At 35.0% G+C, this 19,808-nt stretch overlaps 1 protein-coding gene across 1 annotated transcript; it reads left to right on the top strand.

Annotated features, from left to right (window-relative positions):
- Positions 1-1,380: 1,380 nt before the first annotated feature.
- LOC123547358 (GPI-anchor transamidase-like) lies at positions 1,381-19,440 on the top strand. Its single transcript, XM_053524623.1, has 8 exons — positions 1,381-1,442; positions 2,372-2,448; positions 3,581-3,692; positions 6,852-6,948; positions 8,817-8,934; positions 10,210-10,320; positions 13,741-13,913; positions 16,198-19,440. Exons 1-8 carry the CDS (start codon positions 1,397-1,399, stop codon positions 16,277-16,279), a joined length of 816 nt encoding a protein of 271 aa, XP_053380598.1. The 5' UTR covers positions 1,381-1,396; the 3' UTR covers positions 16,280-19,440.
- Positions 19,441-19,808: the final 368 nt, after the last annotated feature.

The following is a 19,808-nucleotide window of genomic DNA, read 5'->3' as shown; positions in this document are numbered from 1 at the left end:
AATTTCCTCGACAGTACAATGAATAGTTTTGGTTAGGAATTCCCTGACAGGTACAGTGAATAGTTTTGGTGCTGAAGATTTGTGAAGTAGAGTTTGAACTATCCATTCATCAGTCCATCTGTCACACTTGCTTGTGTACTCAACTCCTCCTACAGTTTCCTTGTAATTAAAATGAAATTGGGTGTACACAGTATAAATACGCATATTATCGAGACTTCAGTGCCTGATTTATTTTCTCAAGATACAACCCTGTTGTGGTCTTTATTTATTATTGTATCAAGCATTTTCAGGGGGCATGTGTCATACTATGTCGACATCATTCTTGTTCTTCATAATATATTTCTTAAAGTTGAAATTATGATAAGAATTTAGGAAAAGTGTGACAAAATCACATCCAAAAAAAATCTTCTTTGTGCTGACAGAATCTATTGTGCTTCAAAAAAATAATAAAATGAAAAAAAGAATATGTATTACAGTATCTTTATATTTAAACTATACACTTCCCTATAAGTGAAACTTATTTGAAAGTATATGCAGTGGAATTAACAAGGGCTTTTTGTTCTTCATCTTTAAGTTGTCAATAAGGTACATTATATGGGGTCTGGATCCAATTTTTGTATCTATATAGAGAAATTTGTCTAAAGTAGCCATTAAAGTATTTGCAGCATTGTGTAATACAGATTTTTAGCTTGACTATTTGAAGAATAGGGGAGCTATCCTACTTGCCCGGCGTAGGCGTGAGCGTTAGCATCAGCGTCACAAATGTTAAAGTTTGTGTACCACCCCAAATATTTTCAAAGTCCATTATGATATTGCTTTCATATTTTGCAAACTTGTTTAACATCATGACCCCAGTCTGTAAAAAGGAGGAGGCAACTCTATCAAGCATTTTGACTGAATTATGGCCCCTTTTCGACTTAGAATAAATGTTAAAGTTTGCGTACCACCGCAAATATTTTCAAAGTCCATTGAGATATTGCTTTCATATTTTGCATACTTGTTTACCATCATGACCCCAGTCTGTAAAAAGGAGGAGGTAACTCTGTCAATCATTTTGACTAAATTATGGCCCCTTTTCAACTTAGAATAAATGTTAAAGTTTGCGTTCCACCCCAAATATTTTCAAAGTCCATTGAGATATTGCTTTCATATTTTGCATACTTGCTTACCATCATGACCCCAGTCTGTAAAAAGGAGGAGGCGACTCTATGTAGCAGTTTGACTGAATTATGGCCCCTTTTCAATTTAGAATATGCTTATTGTAATGTTAAAGTTTTACTCATTGCTTATATTTATACTATCAAGCACTGAGAATAGTCGAGTGCGCTGTCCACTGACAGGCTCTTGTTACTTTACCTTGACATAATTATTTTTCATTTACAGTCACATAATACTGATGGTGGCGGATGATATGGCATGCAATCCACGGAACCCAAGACCTGGTAACTCTTTACTGTTCTGTAATTTATATTGATTATGGTGATATATGAGAGAAGGCTTTTGTGAATATTTAGTAAACTGTCATTGCACTTAATATGGCACTGTTGATGTATACTTTACTCATTGAAGCAAAAATCAAATCAGTCATAAAATCAGAAGGAATGGTCAAATGGTCGTGGCTGCTGACTTCAGATCACTTGCCCTCTATGTTTAAGTTTTGTTTTCATACAAAGAGGCCATCTAGCTGGTTGACCCTATACCTGACATAAAGCCTGGTTGGATACTTGCAATGTAAAGAATGAAGTAATTAAAGTGCAAATAAAATGAAAATTTCAATCTGATGTGTTGCAAGATTATTGTAGTTAATATGAATAACAAAAGAAGTAATCTGTTTGATCTGCTTGAGTTATTTGCTATACAGACTGTGGCTTGATATGTTACAAGATTAACCCCAGACACAGCATATTCTTTCTATGATGATTCAGCTGTGAAACCATTTGTCCTCCACCTCAGAATCATGTAGGGATGTTGTCAGCTGGTACTGGTGTGAAATCTAGGAACACTGCCTGCTATTACCATGACAATATAGCTGAAATACTGTTGAAAAAAACTTTCTCACTCCATCAAATAAACAAACATTACAGAGACAACAAATGTAGAGGTTGTAATTTTGATCCCTAGGAAAAACAACTGATCCCAAACATACAAAAGGCAGTGCTTCATATAGGTCTGTTATCCTCCATGTATGATTCATGTCACATGTTGAGAATTGTGTTAGTTATATACCAAGATCACATTAGTGCTGAATCTTGGAAGAAATGGTAGGTTTATTGACCATCACTAACTTTAGTATGCATACTATTGACAAATGGCATTAAACAAATAACAAAGAAAGAAATACATTTCAACTGTACTGAACGATTTTTTTCAGCCACTGTATTCAACAATGCTAATGAACAGATAAATGTGTATGGTGATGATGTAGAGGTAGATTACAGGGGATACGAGGTTAGTACATCTCAGATGATTCATTTTTAGCTCATCTGATTTTTTGAAAAAGAAATGATGAGTTATTGTCACCACTTAATCGGTGTCGGCATTGGCATTGCCTGGTTAAGTTTTATGTTTAGGTCAGCTTTTCTCCTAAACTATCGAAGATATTGCTTTGAAACTTGCAACACTTATTAACCATCAATAGCTGACCCAGTACAGCAAGAAACATTACTCCATCCTGCTTTTTGAAAGAATTATGGCCCCTTTGGTATCAGATTTCTTGGTTAAGTTTTATGTTTAGGTCATCTTTTCTCCTAAACTATCAAAGCTATTGCTTTGAAACTTGCAACACTTGTTCACCATCATAAGCTTACCCTGTACATCAAGAAACATAACTCTATCCTACTTTTTTCAAGAATTATTGCCCCTTTTGGACTTAGAAAATAAGATTTCTTGGTTAAGTTTTATGTTCAGGTCAGCTTTTCTCATAAACTGTAAAAGCTATTGCTTTAAAACTGCAACATTTGTTTACCATCATAAGCTGACCATATACAGCAAGAAACATAACTCTGTCCTGCTTTTTGCATGAATTATGGCCCCTTTTGGACTTAGAAAATATCAGATTTATTGGTTAAGTTTTGTGTTTAGGTCAGCTTTTTTCTAAACTATTCAAGCTATTGTTTTGAAACTTGCAACAGTTGTTCACCATCATAAGCTGACTGTGTACATCAAGAAACATAACTCCATCCTGCTTTTTGCAAGAATTATGGCCCTTTTTGGACTTAGAAAATCATGGGTAGGACAATTTTTCTATTATACAAAAAAGTATGTGTCAGCAATGGAACACTTTGAATAGGTGGCAAAAGATCCAGCAACTTTTAGAATGTTTTACATGTAGGAAGTTTCAGCAGGAGAACACTTCTCAGGATGAAGTTATATATAAGAAAATGATACAAGATAAACTGATCAGACAAATTATTTACCCAAACAAAAAGAAAGGATGCATTTGTCACATTTATCTTTATATTAATATTTAATTTCAATGGGAGTTAAGAAAAAAATACATGTTGAAGTCAACCAGTATAATTAACAGTAACTGACACATTGATTTCAATTTAACTACTGCTAACTACTTTGATTACTACAGGTGACAGTTGAGAATTTTATCCGTGTGTTGACAGGACGTCTGCCACCTAGTACACCAAGGTCTAAGAGATTGCTTACTGATGAACATAGTAATGTCCTTGTGTATATGACAGGTAATTTTCTGATTCTAAACTTTTCAATTTTACTGGTAATTTTCAAACAACATCTTGATTCTGTATAAATTGAAGGAGATGTTTCATTCTTTACAGTTAATTCAGTCAGTTTTGTTCTGAGGCACCTGGTTATTTGTGCATTGTCCTGAGCTCTGTCACCATTATAGTAGTGAAAACTGAAAAAAAAACAGTTATTAAGTGAAAAAAAAGCCAGGAAATTGTTCAAGAAGTGCTAATATTGAGCTAGGATCATTGGATTTTCATTGTCCATTCTTTACAATTCTACAATTTATTTAAATAACTTTTAATTAACCACATAGCCAATTTCAACAAAACTATGCAGGAACGTTTCTTTCTTGGGCGCCTTTCATATTTATTCAAATCAAGGTAATCCATAAAGAATTCTGGTTGCCATGACAATAACGTAAAATACTAAAATCTTTTTCTCAAGAATTGTTGGCCTGATTTTAAGATAATTCCACAGCCATGCTTCTTGGTTGACCCTTTAACGAAAGTCCTTCAGGCCATATTGATTTGTCTAAAAACATGGCCTCAAGGGAGTGGGCCTAGTTTTCTGTATATAGCTGTATTGAAATATTTAAAAGTCTTCACCTGTTAAAAACATTGCCACCTGGGTGATAGGTAGGCTCTCTTTATATATGTTTAATGTAAATTTTTTAAGAACTGATTTTTAGCTCATCTGATTTTTTGAAAAAAAATGATGAGTTATTGTCATCACTTGAGCGGTTGTCGGCGTCGGCGTTGGCGTCTGCGTCGGCGTTGCCTGGTTAAGTTTTATGTTTAGGTCAGCTTTTCTCCTAAACTATCAAAGCTATTGCTTTGAAACTTGGAATACTTGTTCACCATCATAAGCTGACCCTGTATAGCAAGAAACATAACTCCATCTTGCTTTTTGCAAGATTTATGGCCCCTTTTGTACTTAGAAAATATCAAATTTCTTGGTTAAGTTTTATGTTTAGGTCAACTTTTCTCCTAAACTATCAAAGCTATTGCTTTGAAACTTGGAATACTTGTTCACCATCATAAGCTGACCCTGTACATCAAGAAACATAACTCCATCTTGCTTTTTGCAAGATTTATTGCCCCTTTTGGACTTAGAAAATCAGTTTTCTTGGTTAAGTTTTATGTTTAGGTCAGCTTTAATCCTAAACTATCAAAGCTATTGCTTTAAAACTTGCAACACTTGTTCACCATCATAAGTGGACACTGTACATCAAGAAACATAACTCCGTCCTGCTTTTTGCAAGATTTATGGCCCCTTTTGGACTTAGAAAATATCAGATTTCTTGGTTAAGTTTTATGTTTATGTCAACTTTTTCTCTTAAACTATCAAAGCTATTGCTTTGAAACTTGCAACACTTGTTCACCATCATAAGCTGACCCTGTACAGCAAGCAACATAACTCCATCCTGCTTTTTGCAATAATTATTGCCCCTTTTGGACTTAGAAAATCATTTTCTTGGTTGAGTAAAGATTTTGAAATAATTTCACAGAAATGTTCCTTTAGTGACTATATTCCATGTTTGTTCAAGTTATTCTGGTTAGTCAGATACTTGGCCACCAGAGGTTGTAGTTTATTAGCTTGACTTTTCGAAGAAAATGTAGAGCTATTGCACTCGCCCCGGCGTCGGTGTTGGCGTTTGTTAAAGTTTTTGATAAAGTCAAATATCTCTGTTACTATCAAAGCTATTGACTTGAAACTTAAAATAGATGTTTATTATCAAAGTCTACACCAGGAGAAGCAATCCCCATAACTCTGATTTGCATTTTGACAGAATTATGCCCCTTTTTAACTTAGAATTTTTGGTTAAAGTTTTTGATAAAGTCAAATATCTCTGTTACTGTCAAAGCTATTGACTTGAAACTTAAAATACTTATTTACCATCAAAATCTACACCAGGAGAAACAAACCCCATAACTCTGATTGAATTTTGACAGAATTATGCCCCTTTTTAACTTAGAATTTTTGGTTAAAATTTTTGATAAAGTCAAATATCTCTGTTACAATTAAAGCTTTTGACTTGAAACTCAAAATAGTTATTTACTATCAAAGTCGTCTACACCAGGTGACACAATTCCCATAACTCTGTTTTGAATTTTGACAGAATTATGTCCCTTTTTAACTTAGAATTTTTTAAAAAAAAATTTGATAAAGTCAAATATCTCTTTTACTATTAAAGCTTTTGACTTGAAACTCAAAATAGTTATTTTCTATCAAAGTCTACACCAGGAGACACAGTTCCCATAACTCTGATTTGAATTTTGACAGAATTATGTCCCTTTTTAACCTGGAATTTTTTTTACTGGCAAAGCTCTAATTCAGAGTCAAGCACTGAGAAAAGTCGAGGGCGCTGTCTTATGGACAGCTCTTGTTTTACCTTCATGTTTAATTAAAGTGTTTCAAATATTGTACGTAATGAAAACTTCAGAATTTTTCTTGTTTGAAAATGCTAGCCTTTCAAAATAATTTCTCCTGATATTTTCCTTCCTTACACGACCCTCTGTGCGGCAACCTAGGGCCATTATGTACCATTTGTTTTCTATATTGATTCTTTACAATTAATTAAGGTAATATCAGATCATAGAACTGGCTAGAATTGTGCCAGGACTGCCCATAGGAACAAGCAAAAAATCTCTTGTAAACGTATTTAAAGGTGCTTTACCAATTTCACCACTGTCATTACGGACACAAAGTGCTTTGACCAGAGGGACACAGCCCTTTTTGAATAGGCAGGCTGTTTTTAGTTTAGTTTATACAGAATTTATTTTAGGTCTATGGTGAAGTAAGTTCTACAACTTATATTAATCACTCTCGACACCTCATTCCTGATGGAATCCATCGCCACGAGGGTATGAGAAAAGAGGCCAGTTTCCCTTTCCAATGCTGAGCACCAAGCAAGGGAGGTACTGGTACCATTTTTCATGTCTTTGGTATGACGCGGCCGGGGATCGAACCCACAACCTCCCGCACTCGAAGCGGACGCTCTACCACTAGGCTATCAAGACGGCTGTTTTTATTGTAGCCTCTTCTCTGGGTGGCAGACATTCAGGACCATATCAGAAATTTCCAGTACCTGGATCAGTCATGTCCTTTGTAGATATTTCAAATTGCTGTATGACCTGTTGTATGTGTTACAGGCCATGGTGGAGATGGGTTTCTCAAGTTCCAGGATGCTGAGGAAATATCGAGTGTTGAACTCGCCGATGCCTTTGAACAAATGTGGCAGAAACGGAGGTACATTTTCTCATTACTTAACAAATAAATTTGTTTCATACAATCTTAACTTTTCTCAACATTTAAAATGTTAAGTGAGAGATATTCAAGTATTTCTAGTAATCCAGTTTAGCTCTTTTGGTAGATATTGAGAGGTCTGATGTTTGATACCTGGACAAGACATATGTTCTCTCTGAGGACATAGTTTAAGCAGACATTAGCCACCTACATCTGAGTGATCTGGTCAAGCTGTCAATTTCCTGCTACATAATCTGATACATTAAAATTATTAGTGTTCTCTCTAAGATAGTAAATCAAGTGTTTCTGTGTAAAACAAATAATTTTTTATACAACAAACCATTGTGTCTGTATTAAAAAAAATCAATCATGACTATGTAAAACAGTCATTGTTGTGATGCATGGAAAATTGATACAGAAACTTTATGTCTGAAAGCAAATCAAAGGTGACCCAAATAGCCAAATTGCTTTCCACCCAACCCTGTAGCCCTCCTTATAAACAGATTTAACAAACAAAATGTATGCTTACACAAGTTTAGTGTATAGAATAAGTAGACTGCTTGTGAAAGAATAGAGGTTTTATTAGCTCATCTGATTTTTTGAAAAAAAATGATGAGTTATTGTCATCACTTGAGCGGTTGTCGGCGTCGGCGTCGGCGTCGGCGTTGCCTGGTTAAGTTTTATGTTTAGGTCAGCTTTTCTCCTAAACTATCAAAGCTATTGCTTTGAAACTTGGAATACTTGTTCACCATCATAAGCTGACCCTGTATAGCAAGAAACATAACTCCATCTTGCTTTTTGCAAGATTTATGGCCCTTTTTGTACTTAGAAAATATCAGATTTCTTGGTTAAGTTTTATGTTTAGGTCAACTTTTCTCCTAAACTATCAAAGCTTTTGCTTTGAAACTTGGAATACTTGTTCACCATCATAAGCAGACCCTGTACATCAAGAAACATAACTCCATCTTGCTTTTTGCAAGAATTATTGCCCCTTTTGGACTTAGAAAATCAGTTTTCTTGGTTAAGTTTTATGTTTAGGTCAGCTTTTATCCTAAACTATCAAAGCTATTCCTTTAAAACTTGCAACACTTGTTCACCATCATAAGCTGGCCCTGTACAGCAAGAAACATAACTCCATCCTGCTTTTTGCAAGATTTATGGCCCCTTTTGGACTTAGAAAATATCAGATTTCTTGGTTAAGTTTTGTGTTTAGGTCAACTTTTTCTCTTAAACTATCAAAGCTATTGCTTTAAAACTTGCAACTCTTGTTCACCATCATAAGCTGACCCTGTACAGCAAGCAACATAACTCCATCCTGCTTTTTGCAAAAATTATTGCCCCTTTTGGACTTAGAAAAATCATTTTCTTGGTAGAATGTTATGTTTAAGTCAACTTTTCTCATAAACTATCAAAGCTATTGCTTTAAAACTTGCAACAGTTTTTCACCATCATAAGTGGACACTGTACATCAAGAAACATAACTCTATCCTGCTTTTTGCAAGAGTGATGGCCCTTTTTAGACTTAGAAAATCATGGGTAGGACAATATTTCTATTATACAAAAAACAAAAAAAAATCAGATGAGCGTCAGCACCCGCAAGGCGGTGCTCTTGTTCAATACATTTCTCTTGAGCATTGCTTTCTTTTATGATCGAATTTTTCTATTTTTGAATTTGTTTTTTTTTTTAATTAAATCAATGTTACTGCAAGAAGTTTAATCAGATATCCTTACATAACACAAATTGAAGTTTATGGTTAGATGTTGTATGTAAATTTTGCTTGATTAAGTGTTTTGAAGGGATAAGCAGCAATTTTGTCAAGAGACTGTACAGAGAAGGATGTACTTTATACAGTTTATATGTACATTTTCAGGTACCATGAATTATTTTACATGATTGACACATGTCAAGCAGAATCTATGTTCCAGAAGTTCTATTCTCCTAACATCCTTGCTGTGGCCAGCAGTAAAGTAGGAGAGGACTCCCTTTCTGTAAGCTCATTTTTGCATTTGTTTGTATTGTTGGGTTTTATGCCGTTGTATTATCATCATTTCAGTTAAAGTATATACAGTGGCATTTTAGTCACAGAGGGCTGTCCCATTAAATCGTATAAATTTGGAATAACAAGGAAAATTATGACATCAGTTCATGAGGTTTACACATTCATTTAACACAGCATTTAGGAATACACTCACAAAATGACAACATAATGTGTTTAAGAATTATGATTTGACAGAAAGTTAAAGTGGAGCACGTAATATTGACATATGCACATCATAACGTGCATCTTTTCCGAGAGTACTTGCATGCTAATAATGTCACTTTCTAAATATGACAATTTGACTTTAGAATAATTTATAGTGATATGATATTTACATTAAGCAGGAATTTTTTGTGTTAAATAACAGTTATTATAACAGCTGAAGATTGATCATAAATTCTTTATTGTGCCTTATAGGTTACACTGCTCACATGTATCGGATTTCTATTTTTTGATAAAAATCAATTATTCCTTCTTGAAATAGTCAAAAAATAGATTTTCAGCATGAGAGTACATCAAGTCATTGTGTAAGAAACAGACAAAATTTAATGTCTATCAAAGATAAAGAAGTTAACTCAGTTACCATGGAAGAATGGTTGAGTGTATTTAACCATTGACTGCATAAACACAGAATCATTTCCCTTACAGGTCTTTAACTTGCCTGAACGAACATCTTGAAGATTCTACAGTGTATGTCATACAAAAGCACTATCAACAAGATGAGCTTCACAGGGCATTACAGAATTAAACTTTTTACAAACTGAGCAATTTTTTTTAATGAAATCTGTGTTAATAGATATTTACTAATCTTTATATTGTGTTTGAAAATTAGTTGAATGACTTGATAAATCAAAGTCTGAGTGGAAAATAAATATAACTCATTGAATTAACAGAACAACTAACAACAGTTTTATGTTGATTCACGGAGTAACACTCCGATATAAGTTAGATTGAATAGTTACTTTCCAGATTTTAGTGGTGGAAGACTCCAGGTACCCAGATCCTGTGTAAAGCATCGATGGGAACTTAGATAAATCCACTGACATTCTGCAAACCCAGTTAATATTTTCTTTATGTGAAATAATTGTACACATAAATTTAAAGCAAGACTTGTTAATCCATTGTGGTGAGAGGCAAGTGATCCATTGTCATTTTACATTTCCTTGACTGCAGAGGTCAGATCAGCTTTGAGCTCTTGAAATATATTTACCTATTTCTTTTTCAGCATCATGTAGATCCAGCTATAGGTGTTTATGTGATAGACAGATATACTTACTATGCTTTAGAATTCCTGGAAAGTGTTCAACCAGACAGCAAGAAAACCATGGGTCAGTTTGTAAGTATGCCTAAACTTGAATTCAACAGCAGACACACTGGTATGAACAAAAACAATTTCAGCACCAAGACTGATTGGAGAAAACCAAATAGTTGCAAACAAAATATTTATAACAGCACAGTCACATCCTTCCTGTTATCAGTAGTTTTTGGATGCAGTATTTGCCTGTCTGTTTTTCCATCTGTTCTGTTTTTATAGATGACATTTTAAAACTTTTTTAGAAGAATCGGTATTGGATATATGTGCAGTTGTTATGAATTGTCAAATTGGGTTTTGATACTTTCAATATTTTTATGCTAGCAGGACAACATATGTTTAATACTTTAGGATAATAACCATCTTTGTAATGACAAAAAGAACCAAAATATTTTAACACTAAATTTTTAAAATACATACATTTAATGTATGTTTGATTGACTGATTAAGAAGATGTAACAGATTAACTTCTTTTATCTGGAAAACTTAAAATAATGCCTGGTAGCTGTTATAGAGGTAGGATAGCTGTTCCCGGGAATCTTTTGTATCCCATTTAATCTTTAGCCTGCTGGCGGCAAGTGATTCTGCCTTTGCTACATCCATGCAATCTGATCATGGTCTGCACTGTTTGCCATTCAGTCAGTAAATTTTCAGTGAACCCCCCTTCGAATAAAAAATAGTATTGCCCAGATTGAATGATGGACCAGTCCATTTTAGAAATTTAGCAGGGCAAGGGTTAATAAATGTTAAACAATCAGTGCTTCTGTCTTTTTTCCGATTAATTTTGACAGTAGATACCGAGGTTTTGATGCAAAATGATCAAAAAATGATAACGTAAACTAACAAGCAATATAAGGACTCCAACTGATATTTGGCCAATTGTAAAAAATTAAGCATACAAACTTACACATTTTATTTGGCTATAAGATTGAAAATAGGTAAAGAGTGTTATTAAGATCTACAGTGGGGAACTTTTTCTAAAGTTGATTAATTTCAGGCCATGAAAATAAACCCCTCACAAATAATGAGTTCACAGTTAAACAATTTGTCCCTTGTGCACTTATTGCTCCTGAAATTTTTATACGCCCGAAGGGACGTATTATGTTATGACGCTGGTGTCCGTCTGTCCGTTAGCAATTTCGTGTCTGCTCTGTAACTCTTGAACCCCTTGAAGGATTTCAAGGAAACTTGACACAAATGTTCACCACACCAAGACGACATGCAGAGCGCATGTTCCGGATGACTTGCTTCAAGGTCAAGGTCACACTTAGGGGTCAAAAGTCATATCAGTTTGTTTTGTGTCCGCTCTGTAACTCTTGAGCTGCTGGAAGGATTTCAAAGAAACTTGGCAGAAATGTTCACCACATTGCAACGATGTGCAGAGCGCATGTTCCGGATGACTCGCTTCAAGGTCAAGGTTACACTTAAGGGTCAAAGGTCATATATGACTTTGCTTTGTGTATATTGCTCTGCATTGCAGTGCTCTTGTTTTTATTTGGCAGATCTCTTTTTTTGTACTTACAATAATTTTTTTTTTGAATTACTTCCCTTTTATGTTACTATAAATAGCTTATTTTGAAACTTTTTAGCTCACCTGTCACAAAGTGACAAGGTGAGCTTTTGTGATCGCGCAGCGTCCGTCGTCCGTGCGTTCGTGCGTAAACTTTTGCTTGTGATCACTCTAGAGGTCACATTTTTCATGGGATCTTTATGAAAATTGGTCAGATTGTTCAGCTTGATGATATCTAGGTCAAGTTCGAAACTGGGTCACATGCAGTCAAAAACTAGGTCAGTAGGTCTAAAAATAGAAAAATCTTGTGACCTCTCTAGAGGCCATATATTTCATAAGATCTTCATGAAAATTGGTCAGAATGTTCACCTTGATGATATCTAGGTCAAGTTCGAAACTGGGTCACGTGCGGTCAAAAACTAGGTCAGTAGGTCAAATAATAGAAAAACCTTGTGACCTCTCTAAAGGCCATATTTTTCATGGGATCTGTATGAAAGTTAATCTGAATGTTCATCTTGATGATATCTAGGTCAAGTTCGAAACTGGGTCACGTGCCGTCAAAAACTAGGTCAGTAGATCTAAAAATAGAAAAACCTTGTGACCTCTCTAGAGGCCATACTTATGAATAGATCTTCATAAAAATTTGTCAGAATGTTCACCTTGATTATATCTAGGTCAAGTTTGAAAGTGGGTCACGTGTTTTCAAAAAGTAGGTCAGTAGGTCAAATAATGAAAAAACCTTGTGACCTCTCTAGAGGCCATATTTTTCATGGGATCTGTATGAAAGTTGGTCTGAATGATCATCTTGATGATATCTAGGTCAGGTTTGAAACTGGGTCAACTGCGGTCAAAAACTAGGTCAGTACGTCTAAAAATAGAAAAATTTTGTGACCTCTCTAGAGACCATACTTTTCAATGGATCTTCATGAAAATTGGTCAGAATGTTCAGCTAGATGATATCTAGGTCAAGTTCGAAACTGGGTCACATGCCATCAAAAACTAGGTCAGTAGGTTAAATAATAAAAAAACCTTGTGACCTCTCTAGAGGCCATATTTTTCATGGGATCTGTATGGAAATTGGTCTGAATATTCATCTTGATGATATCTAGGTCAAGTTCGAAACTGGGTCAACTGTGGTCAAAAACTAGGTCAGTAGGTCTAAATATAGAAAAACCTTTTGACCACTCTAGAGGCCATATTTTTCAATGGATCTTCATGAAAATTTGAATGTTCACCTTGATGATATCTAGATAAAATTTGAAACTGGGTCACATGTTGCCAAAATTAGGTCAGTAGGTATAAAAATAGAAAAACCTTGTGACCTCTCTAGAGGCCATACTCTTCATGAGATCTTCATGAAAATTGGTGAGAATGTTCACCTTGATAATATCTAGGTCAAGATCAGAACTGGGTCATGTGCCTTCAAAAACTAGGTCATTAGGTCATATAATAGAAAATCCTTGTGACCTCTCTAGAAGCCATATTTTTCAATGGATCTTCATGAAAATTGGGTCATGTGGAGACAGGTGAGCGATTCAGGACCATCATGTGCCTCTTGTTTATTATTGGCCGTAGGGAAAAACCGAGACCACTTTTCTGTGGTACAACATGGATGGTACCTCCAATTTTAAGGTGTATTTTTACATACCTGTACCTGATAAGGATTTTTTTGTAGACTTTGAATTTGTTTTTTGTGGTCTTAGATTTTTTTGTTGAAGTTTTTCTTTTGTTGTTCCAGTCCTTTGGGGCTTCAACAGTCAAGTTCTTAAAATTTTGCTCCCATCCTATAATGTAAGCCTTTTGGCGTATATTGCCCCACTTGGCGGCGCTCTTGTTTTTATTTGTTTCTGAAATGAAATTGGTACATTTAGTATGTGTGTAAGCTTTACTAATATTTCTGTTCTTTCATGTATTCATGTTTCTGTGCCTTTCAGTTCAGGGTTTGTCCACGTAGCCAGTGTGTGTCTACAGTAGCATTCAGGACAGATTTGTTCAAGAGAGATCCCAATAAAGTGCTGCTCACCGACTTCTTCGGCAGTGTACGTAATGTGGAACTGCTCACTGAAACTGTACCACTAGCGAATATATCACTGGATGAAACTTGCAGGTTGGTAAATAAGCAGTATCACTAGCTAGGAAACATCAAAATATACCACTAGCTATTTATGTAATTAAGTTACTTTCAGCTTGGTAAATAAACTATACCACGAGCTATTGTATGTAAATAAGGTACTTTCAGTTTTTAGCTCACCAGAGCCAAAGGCTCAGGGTGAGCTATTAGGATCACTCACCGTCCGGCGTCCATTTTCCGGCGTCCGTAAACTTTTACTTTAAACGACCTCTCCTCATAAACCACTAGGCCAATTCATCCAAACTTCACAGGAATGTTCCTTGGGTGAAGCTCTACAAAAATTGTTCAAAGAATTGAACTCCATGCAGAACTCTGGTTGCCATGGCAACCGAAAGGAAAAACTTTAAAAATCTTCTTCTCAAAAACCAGAAGGCCTAGAGCCTAGATATTTGACATGTACCATTGCCTAGTGGACCTCTACAAAATTTATTCAAATCTTGACCTCCCCCCCCCAGGGTCAAATTGACTCAGCCTCAGGGGTTACTTGTTTGTACATAGGGAAATCTTCATAAATTTGCTAAAAATAAACCAGAAGGCCTAGATCTTAGATATTTGATATGTAACACTGCCTAGTAGACTTCTACAAACTTTGTTCAAATCATGACCCCCAGGATAAAATTGGCCCCGCCCCAGGGGTCACTTGATTTTACATAGGAAAATCTTCAAAAATTTTCTAAAAGTAAACCAGAGGCCTAGAGCTTAGATATTTGACATGTAGCATTGCCTAGTGGACTCTACAAAATTTGTTCAAATCATGACCCCAGGGTCAAATTGACCTCGCCCCATGGGGTTACTTGATTGTACAAAGAAAAAACTTCAAAATTTTCTAAAAATAAACCAGAAGGCCTAGAGCTCTATAAAATTTGTTCAGATCATGACCCCCGGGGTCAAAATTGACCCCACCCTAGGTGTCACTTGATTTTACATAGGAAAATCTTCAAAACTTTTCTAAAAATAAACCAGAAGGTCTAGATCTTAGATATTTGACATGTAGCATTGCCTAGTAGACTTCTACAAAATTTGTTCAAATCATGACAACCGGGGTCAATTTTGACCCCACCCCATGGGGTTACTTGATTCTACATAGAAAAATCTTCAAAATTTTCTTTAAAAAAACCCAGAAGGCCTAGAGCTTAGATATTTGACATGTAGCATTGCCTGGTGGACCTCTACAAAATTTGTTCAAATCTTGACCCCCCCCATGGTCAAATTGACCCAGCCCCATGGGTTACTTGATTGTACATAGGGAAAACTTCATAAATTTGCTAAAAATAAACCAGAAGGCCTAGACCTTAGATATTTTATATGTAACATTGCCTAGTAGACTTCTACAAACTTTATTGCAGTCATGACCCCTGGGGTAAAATTGTCCCCACCCCAGGGGTTACTTGATTGTACATCGGAAAATCTTCCAAAAAATTCTAAAAATCATCAGTTTGACATTTGAAACATGTAGCTCATATTTCTCAGGTGAGCGATCCAGGGTCATCATGACCCTCTTGTATATGTAAACTGTACCACTAGCTGTTTATTGCAAGTAAGTAAACAAACTGCATTACCATCTAATGTATCATTGCAAGTAACTTGTGGGTTGATAAGTCAACTGTATTATCCTCTGATATATCACAAAAAGAACTTGTGCTGCATCACTAGCTACTGTATCATTGGAAAAAACCTGCAGCTGAGTTAAAAAGCTGTCCTCCCAGCTAATGTATCACTGGAGGAATCTTCGTATTTGGAAACAAACTGTTACTAGTTATTGTATAAATGGAAGAGAATTGTGTATTGGTAAACAACTTTGTCACATGTCTACAGCATAATATTCCAATGAAGCAGCACTATAAAGTTGGGCATTGTGCTTATTGCTTCAAGTAAACACAGTCATTTATAAGACTTAAAAATTGTGGAAACCTGAATACACATGCTGTCAGAAATGAAATTTCACATATTGTCTTAATGAATTTATAGCTCTGACTAGTATTCTATTTAATTTTCACTGTTCTTTTTGTTTGATATTTGATGTAAGCCATTAGTTCAGATTGCAAAGAAGTTGGTTATATTTTTCATATTGTTGCCTTGCTTTTCTTTGTCTAATGTGATTTTATAAGACGTTGAGAAAAAACTTTTAAATACAGTGTTGTATATTTGTTGGCAAACCGCATTTAGATCTTGAGAAGTTTATATGTACTGATGATGCATTAAGTGAAATAGCTTTGAAAACCATACCAAGTTAAATTGTGCTATTCTCTTACATTTTCAGCAAAGACACTTGTAAGCGAAGTGAACAAAAACCATCAAGAGAAAAATTGACGTATGCTCAACAGTTTCCAATGCCATCTTGATTCAGGTGATCTAGAATGAGACAACATTCACAGATATATAATAACGAAATTGAATGGTGAGAAAACTGTAACAAGAAATGCTGAGATGACGCAAGGAAGTAGATCTGTATCTGAAAGGGATTAATGTGATCCAGTAGTGCCTTTACAGTTGAATTCTTTAACACTTAATATGGAGAAATCCTATCTTTAAATTGCTGCTTGTTATGTTTATGTGCTTATTCATTGGCTACTGATACTCTCTTGTTATTTGGTGTAATGGAAATGACCTGCAACCTTAATACTTGAACTTTCAATACTGTTGAATTATCTATACTTTATTTGTTATTAAATTTTATGTTTCTTTATTACATTTTTACCTGAATCGAAGATGAGTTATCATGATATTGCTGTCTCTGGCTTGTTTTGGTCAACTGTCCAGAAAATTCAATACAAAATAACAAGTTAGGGAACGACAGAGTTCAGTTCTTTACATTGGATTATTTTGCATGAAACATAAAGTAGTTCCCATATCATGTTTATATAAAAAAAAAAGAGTCCTTAAGACTAATTTTGGGGCTGCCACATGGGTCAGAGTTTTACAAGGTCTTGACAGGAAAAGTTGACATGTTCTAAATTTCATTATTAGTGAGTATTGCCTCAGGCATCACAAATGTTAAGGTCACACCAGGAACTTATATGAGCCGTGCCATGGGAAAACCAACATAGTGGGTATGCGACCAGCATGGATCCAGACCAGCCTGCGCATCCGCGCAGTCTGGTCAGGATCCATGCTGTTCGCTAACAGTTTCTCCAATTCCAATAGGCTTTAAAAGCGAACAGCATGGAGCCTGACCAGACTGCGCGGATGCGCAGGCTGGTCTGGATCCATGCTGGTCGCAAACCCACTATGTTGGTTTTCTCATGGCACGGCTCATATACTGAGCAGACCAAGCATTGAGTATTCAAATTTCATGTAGTTATTTATGCCTATTTTAAAGGTTTAAGATAGATGCTGATTATTGTTGAATATATTCATGCTTGTACAGTAATCTAAGTAAGGATTTTTCTATGTTTTGATAATAAAGTAGATCTGTTTTCAAATACTTTACAAGAAAAACATTTCTGATCATTTTAAACATAGGAAATGTATATATAATTAACTCTTTTCAACAAAGTTCTGTGAAATTTTTAATTATGTAAAATCACCCCTTGTGTGTATACTGCCAACTTTTAAAAAGTTCATATCTGTAAAATGAAGTGTGTTTCCAGTCAGTGAGTTGTATTATTATTCACCTTATCAATCATATATGAAACATTGCGGATTAAAAACTTCAATTTTTTTGCTTTATCATTGGCTTTATTTTCAGGTATGCATGATTTTAGAATTTAATGATTGTTGAACGAAATAGACCTAAAGTTACCATGTAATCAAACATTTTACTTTAACTGTTCAAAGCTATTCAAAAAAATTTGGAAGACCCTCAAAAAGTACATTTCAATGTAATGTTTCCGACCTGCATTATAAATGGAAAATAAGTCTTGTGTTAGATGACCTTTTCTTGAGAAATATTAATTTGTATGAGAAATATGACAATCAAGAAAAGTATCTATAATTCCAACCGAACTGTTAAATAAATTGTTGTTGCTTGTTTAGTTTGAATGATTATAAAATAAATGATCTATTCTAACCAGAAGAAATATTTGTGTTTTTACCAGAGCTCATATCAAAATATAAAATAAATCGACTTCTTTACTTTACATTAGGTACCAGGACGATTTGGTAAAAGACATTTTGTCTGATATCATTTGTCCTCCACCGTTGATTCATGTGGGGAAGTTGGCAGTTACTTGCGAAGAACAGGTTTGTACTGGTACAGAATCTAGGAACACAGGTTAGGTTAACTGCCCGCCATTACATAACTGAAATACTGTTGAAAAATGGCGTATAACCAAAAACAAAACAAAACAAAGCTTAACAGATATATCGGTATCTTTATCATTACTGTGTTAATTATTACATGAATAAAAATTAAAACGGTTTAACATCACATCAAAACACTGCAGGATTTTGTGGATCATGTAGCATATGTTTTTGTTAACATGTATGATTTTTTATATGATTATACTGTAAGTATTGTGCAATATATTGTGTTAAATGTGCTATGTTCAAAAATGTGTGTTATATATACCTACTTGGATGAACAGCAAGTGTTTTATAAAGAGCAGGCCTGCTTGAGAAGCAAGTTCTACAGTAACCCAAGTATATAATTTCCAATATATGAAAATCGTATTATTTGTTTATATTTTTAGTAAAGAAAATGCTACTGCCAGGCAGATAAGAACAGGCATCCATTTGATTGATGATTAATGTTTAATTTTGTTTTATATACACCTTTAAAACATAACATATTTGTGATTGTCATTGCTTGTGGCAACAAACCAACAGCACACACTAAACTTGTCTGATCTCTAAGTTGAGTAGTTCTTATCCAAAGTTCACCAACTTGGTCACAATTGTTAAGGGCGTAAAAATTCGGCCAGGTTCAATAATCAACTGGATCCTCCCATGTCTTTCTTGTGCTATGGCCCTTGAGTTACTCAAAATTGCAAATATGGACAGCATCTGCTGTCAAACTTGAGCAGTCCTTATTCCTTTATGAAAATAGACAGTGTTCATTGACTGACTTAAGAAGTTTTAATGCAACTTTCACAAAACTTTGTCACAATGTTTATGGGCTTAATGTCTTCACCTAGTATGACAACCAGCCAGAAATTCTCAGTCACTATTAAGTTATGGTATGGAAGGCTGTTGGTTCTACCCAGGTGCCCGCTCATGATGAAATAAAGCACGGAGGGGCACCTGTGGTCTTTCTCCACCAGCAAAGCTGGAAAGTCGCCATATGAACTATAATTGTGTCAGAGCAACGTTAAACCCAACAAAAACAAAAAATTAAGTTATAGCTGTGGACCTGTGTGCCCTTGTAACTATCACATTGACTTTGTTCATTAGCAAACTAAACAGAAAATAGTTATCAGATTTGAACTTAGTTACTGTATGTGAACAGAATCATGTGTGTAATTCTAATTTATTCAAGACACATTCATAAAATTGTGACTATTATCTTATTAGATATTGTAATGTCATATGTGATTGCATTCCATTTAATAAAGAAAAACAAACATTCTAGTTATCTTCATTTAAAGATCTTCAGTTTTACAACAGTCTTCATGTAGCTTATCTAAACAAGAAAATGAGACAATTGGGCATTTGAAACATATTTCATTTTAAACAAAAAGGTATTTAAGGTTTAGGGGTATATCATCAAAACACAGAAATACCTGCTAAACGAACAATTTTACTAGCTATCTACCTGCTAGTACATGTTCTGCCATACCGTCCCGTACGATGGATACTTAAAATATTCTGAAAAGGTTACCCCCCCCCCCCCCCCCCCCCCCCCCCCCCCCGTTAGAGATGAATGCCATTGTAAAGGCATTAAAATAGACAACTGCTGAAAACGTTTCACCCACTTATTTGAAAATGGTGAAT

The sequence above is a fragment of the Mercenaria mercenaria genome, chromosome 15, assembly GCF_021730395.1.
Source record: "Mercenaria mercenaria strain notata chromosome 15, MADL_Memer_1, whole genome shotgun sequence".
Lineage (NCBI taxonomy): Eukaryota > Metazoa > Mollusca > Bivalvia > Venerida > Veneridae > Mercenaria > Mercenaria mercenaria.
This window is presented reverse-complemented; position numbering and strand designations above follow the sequence as displayed.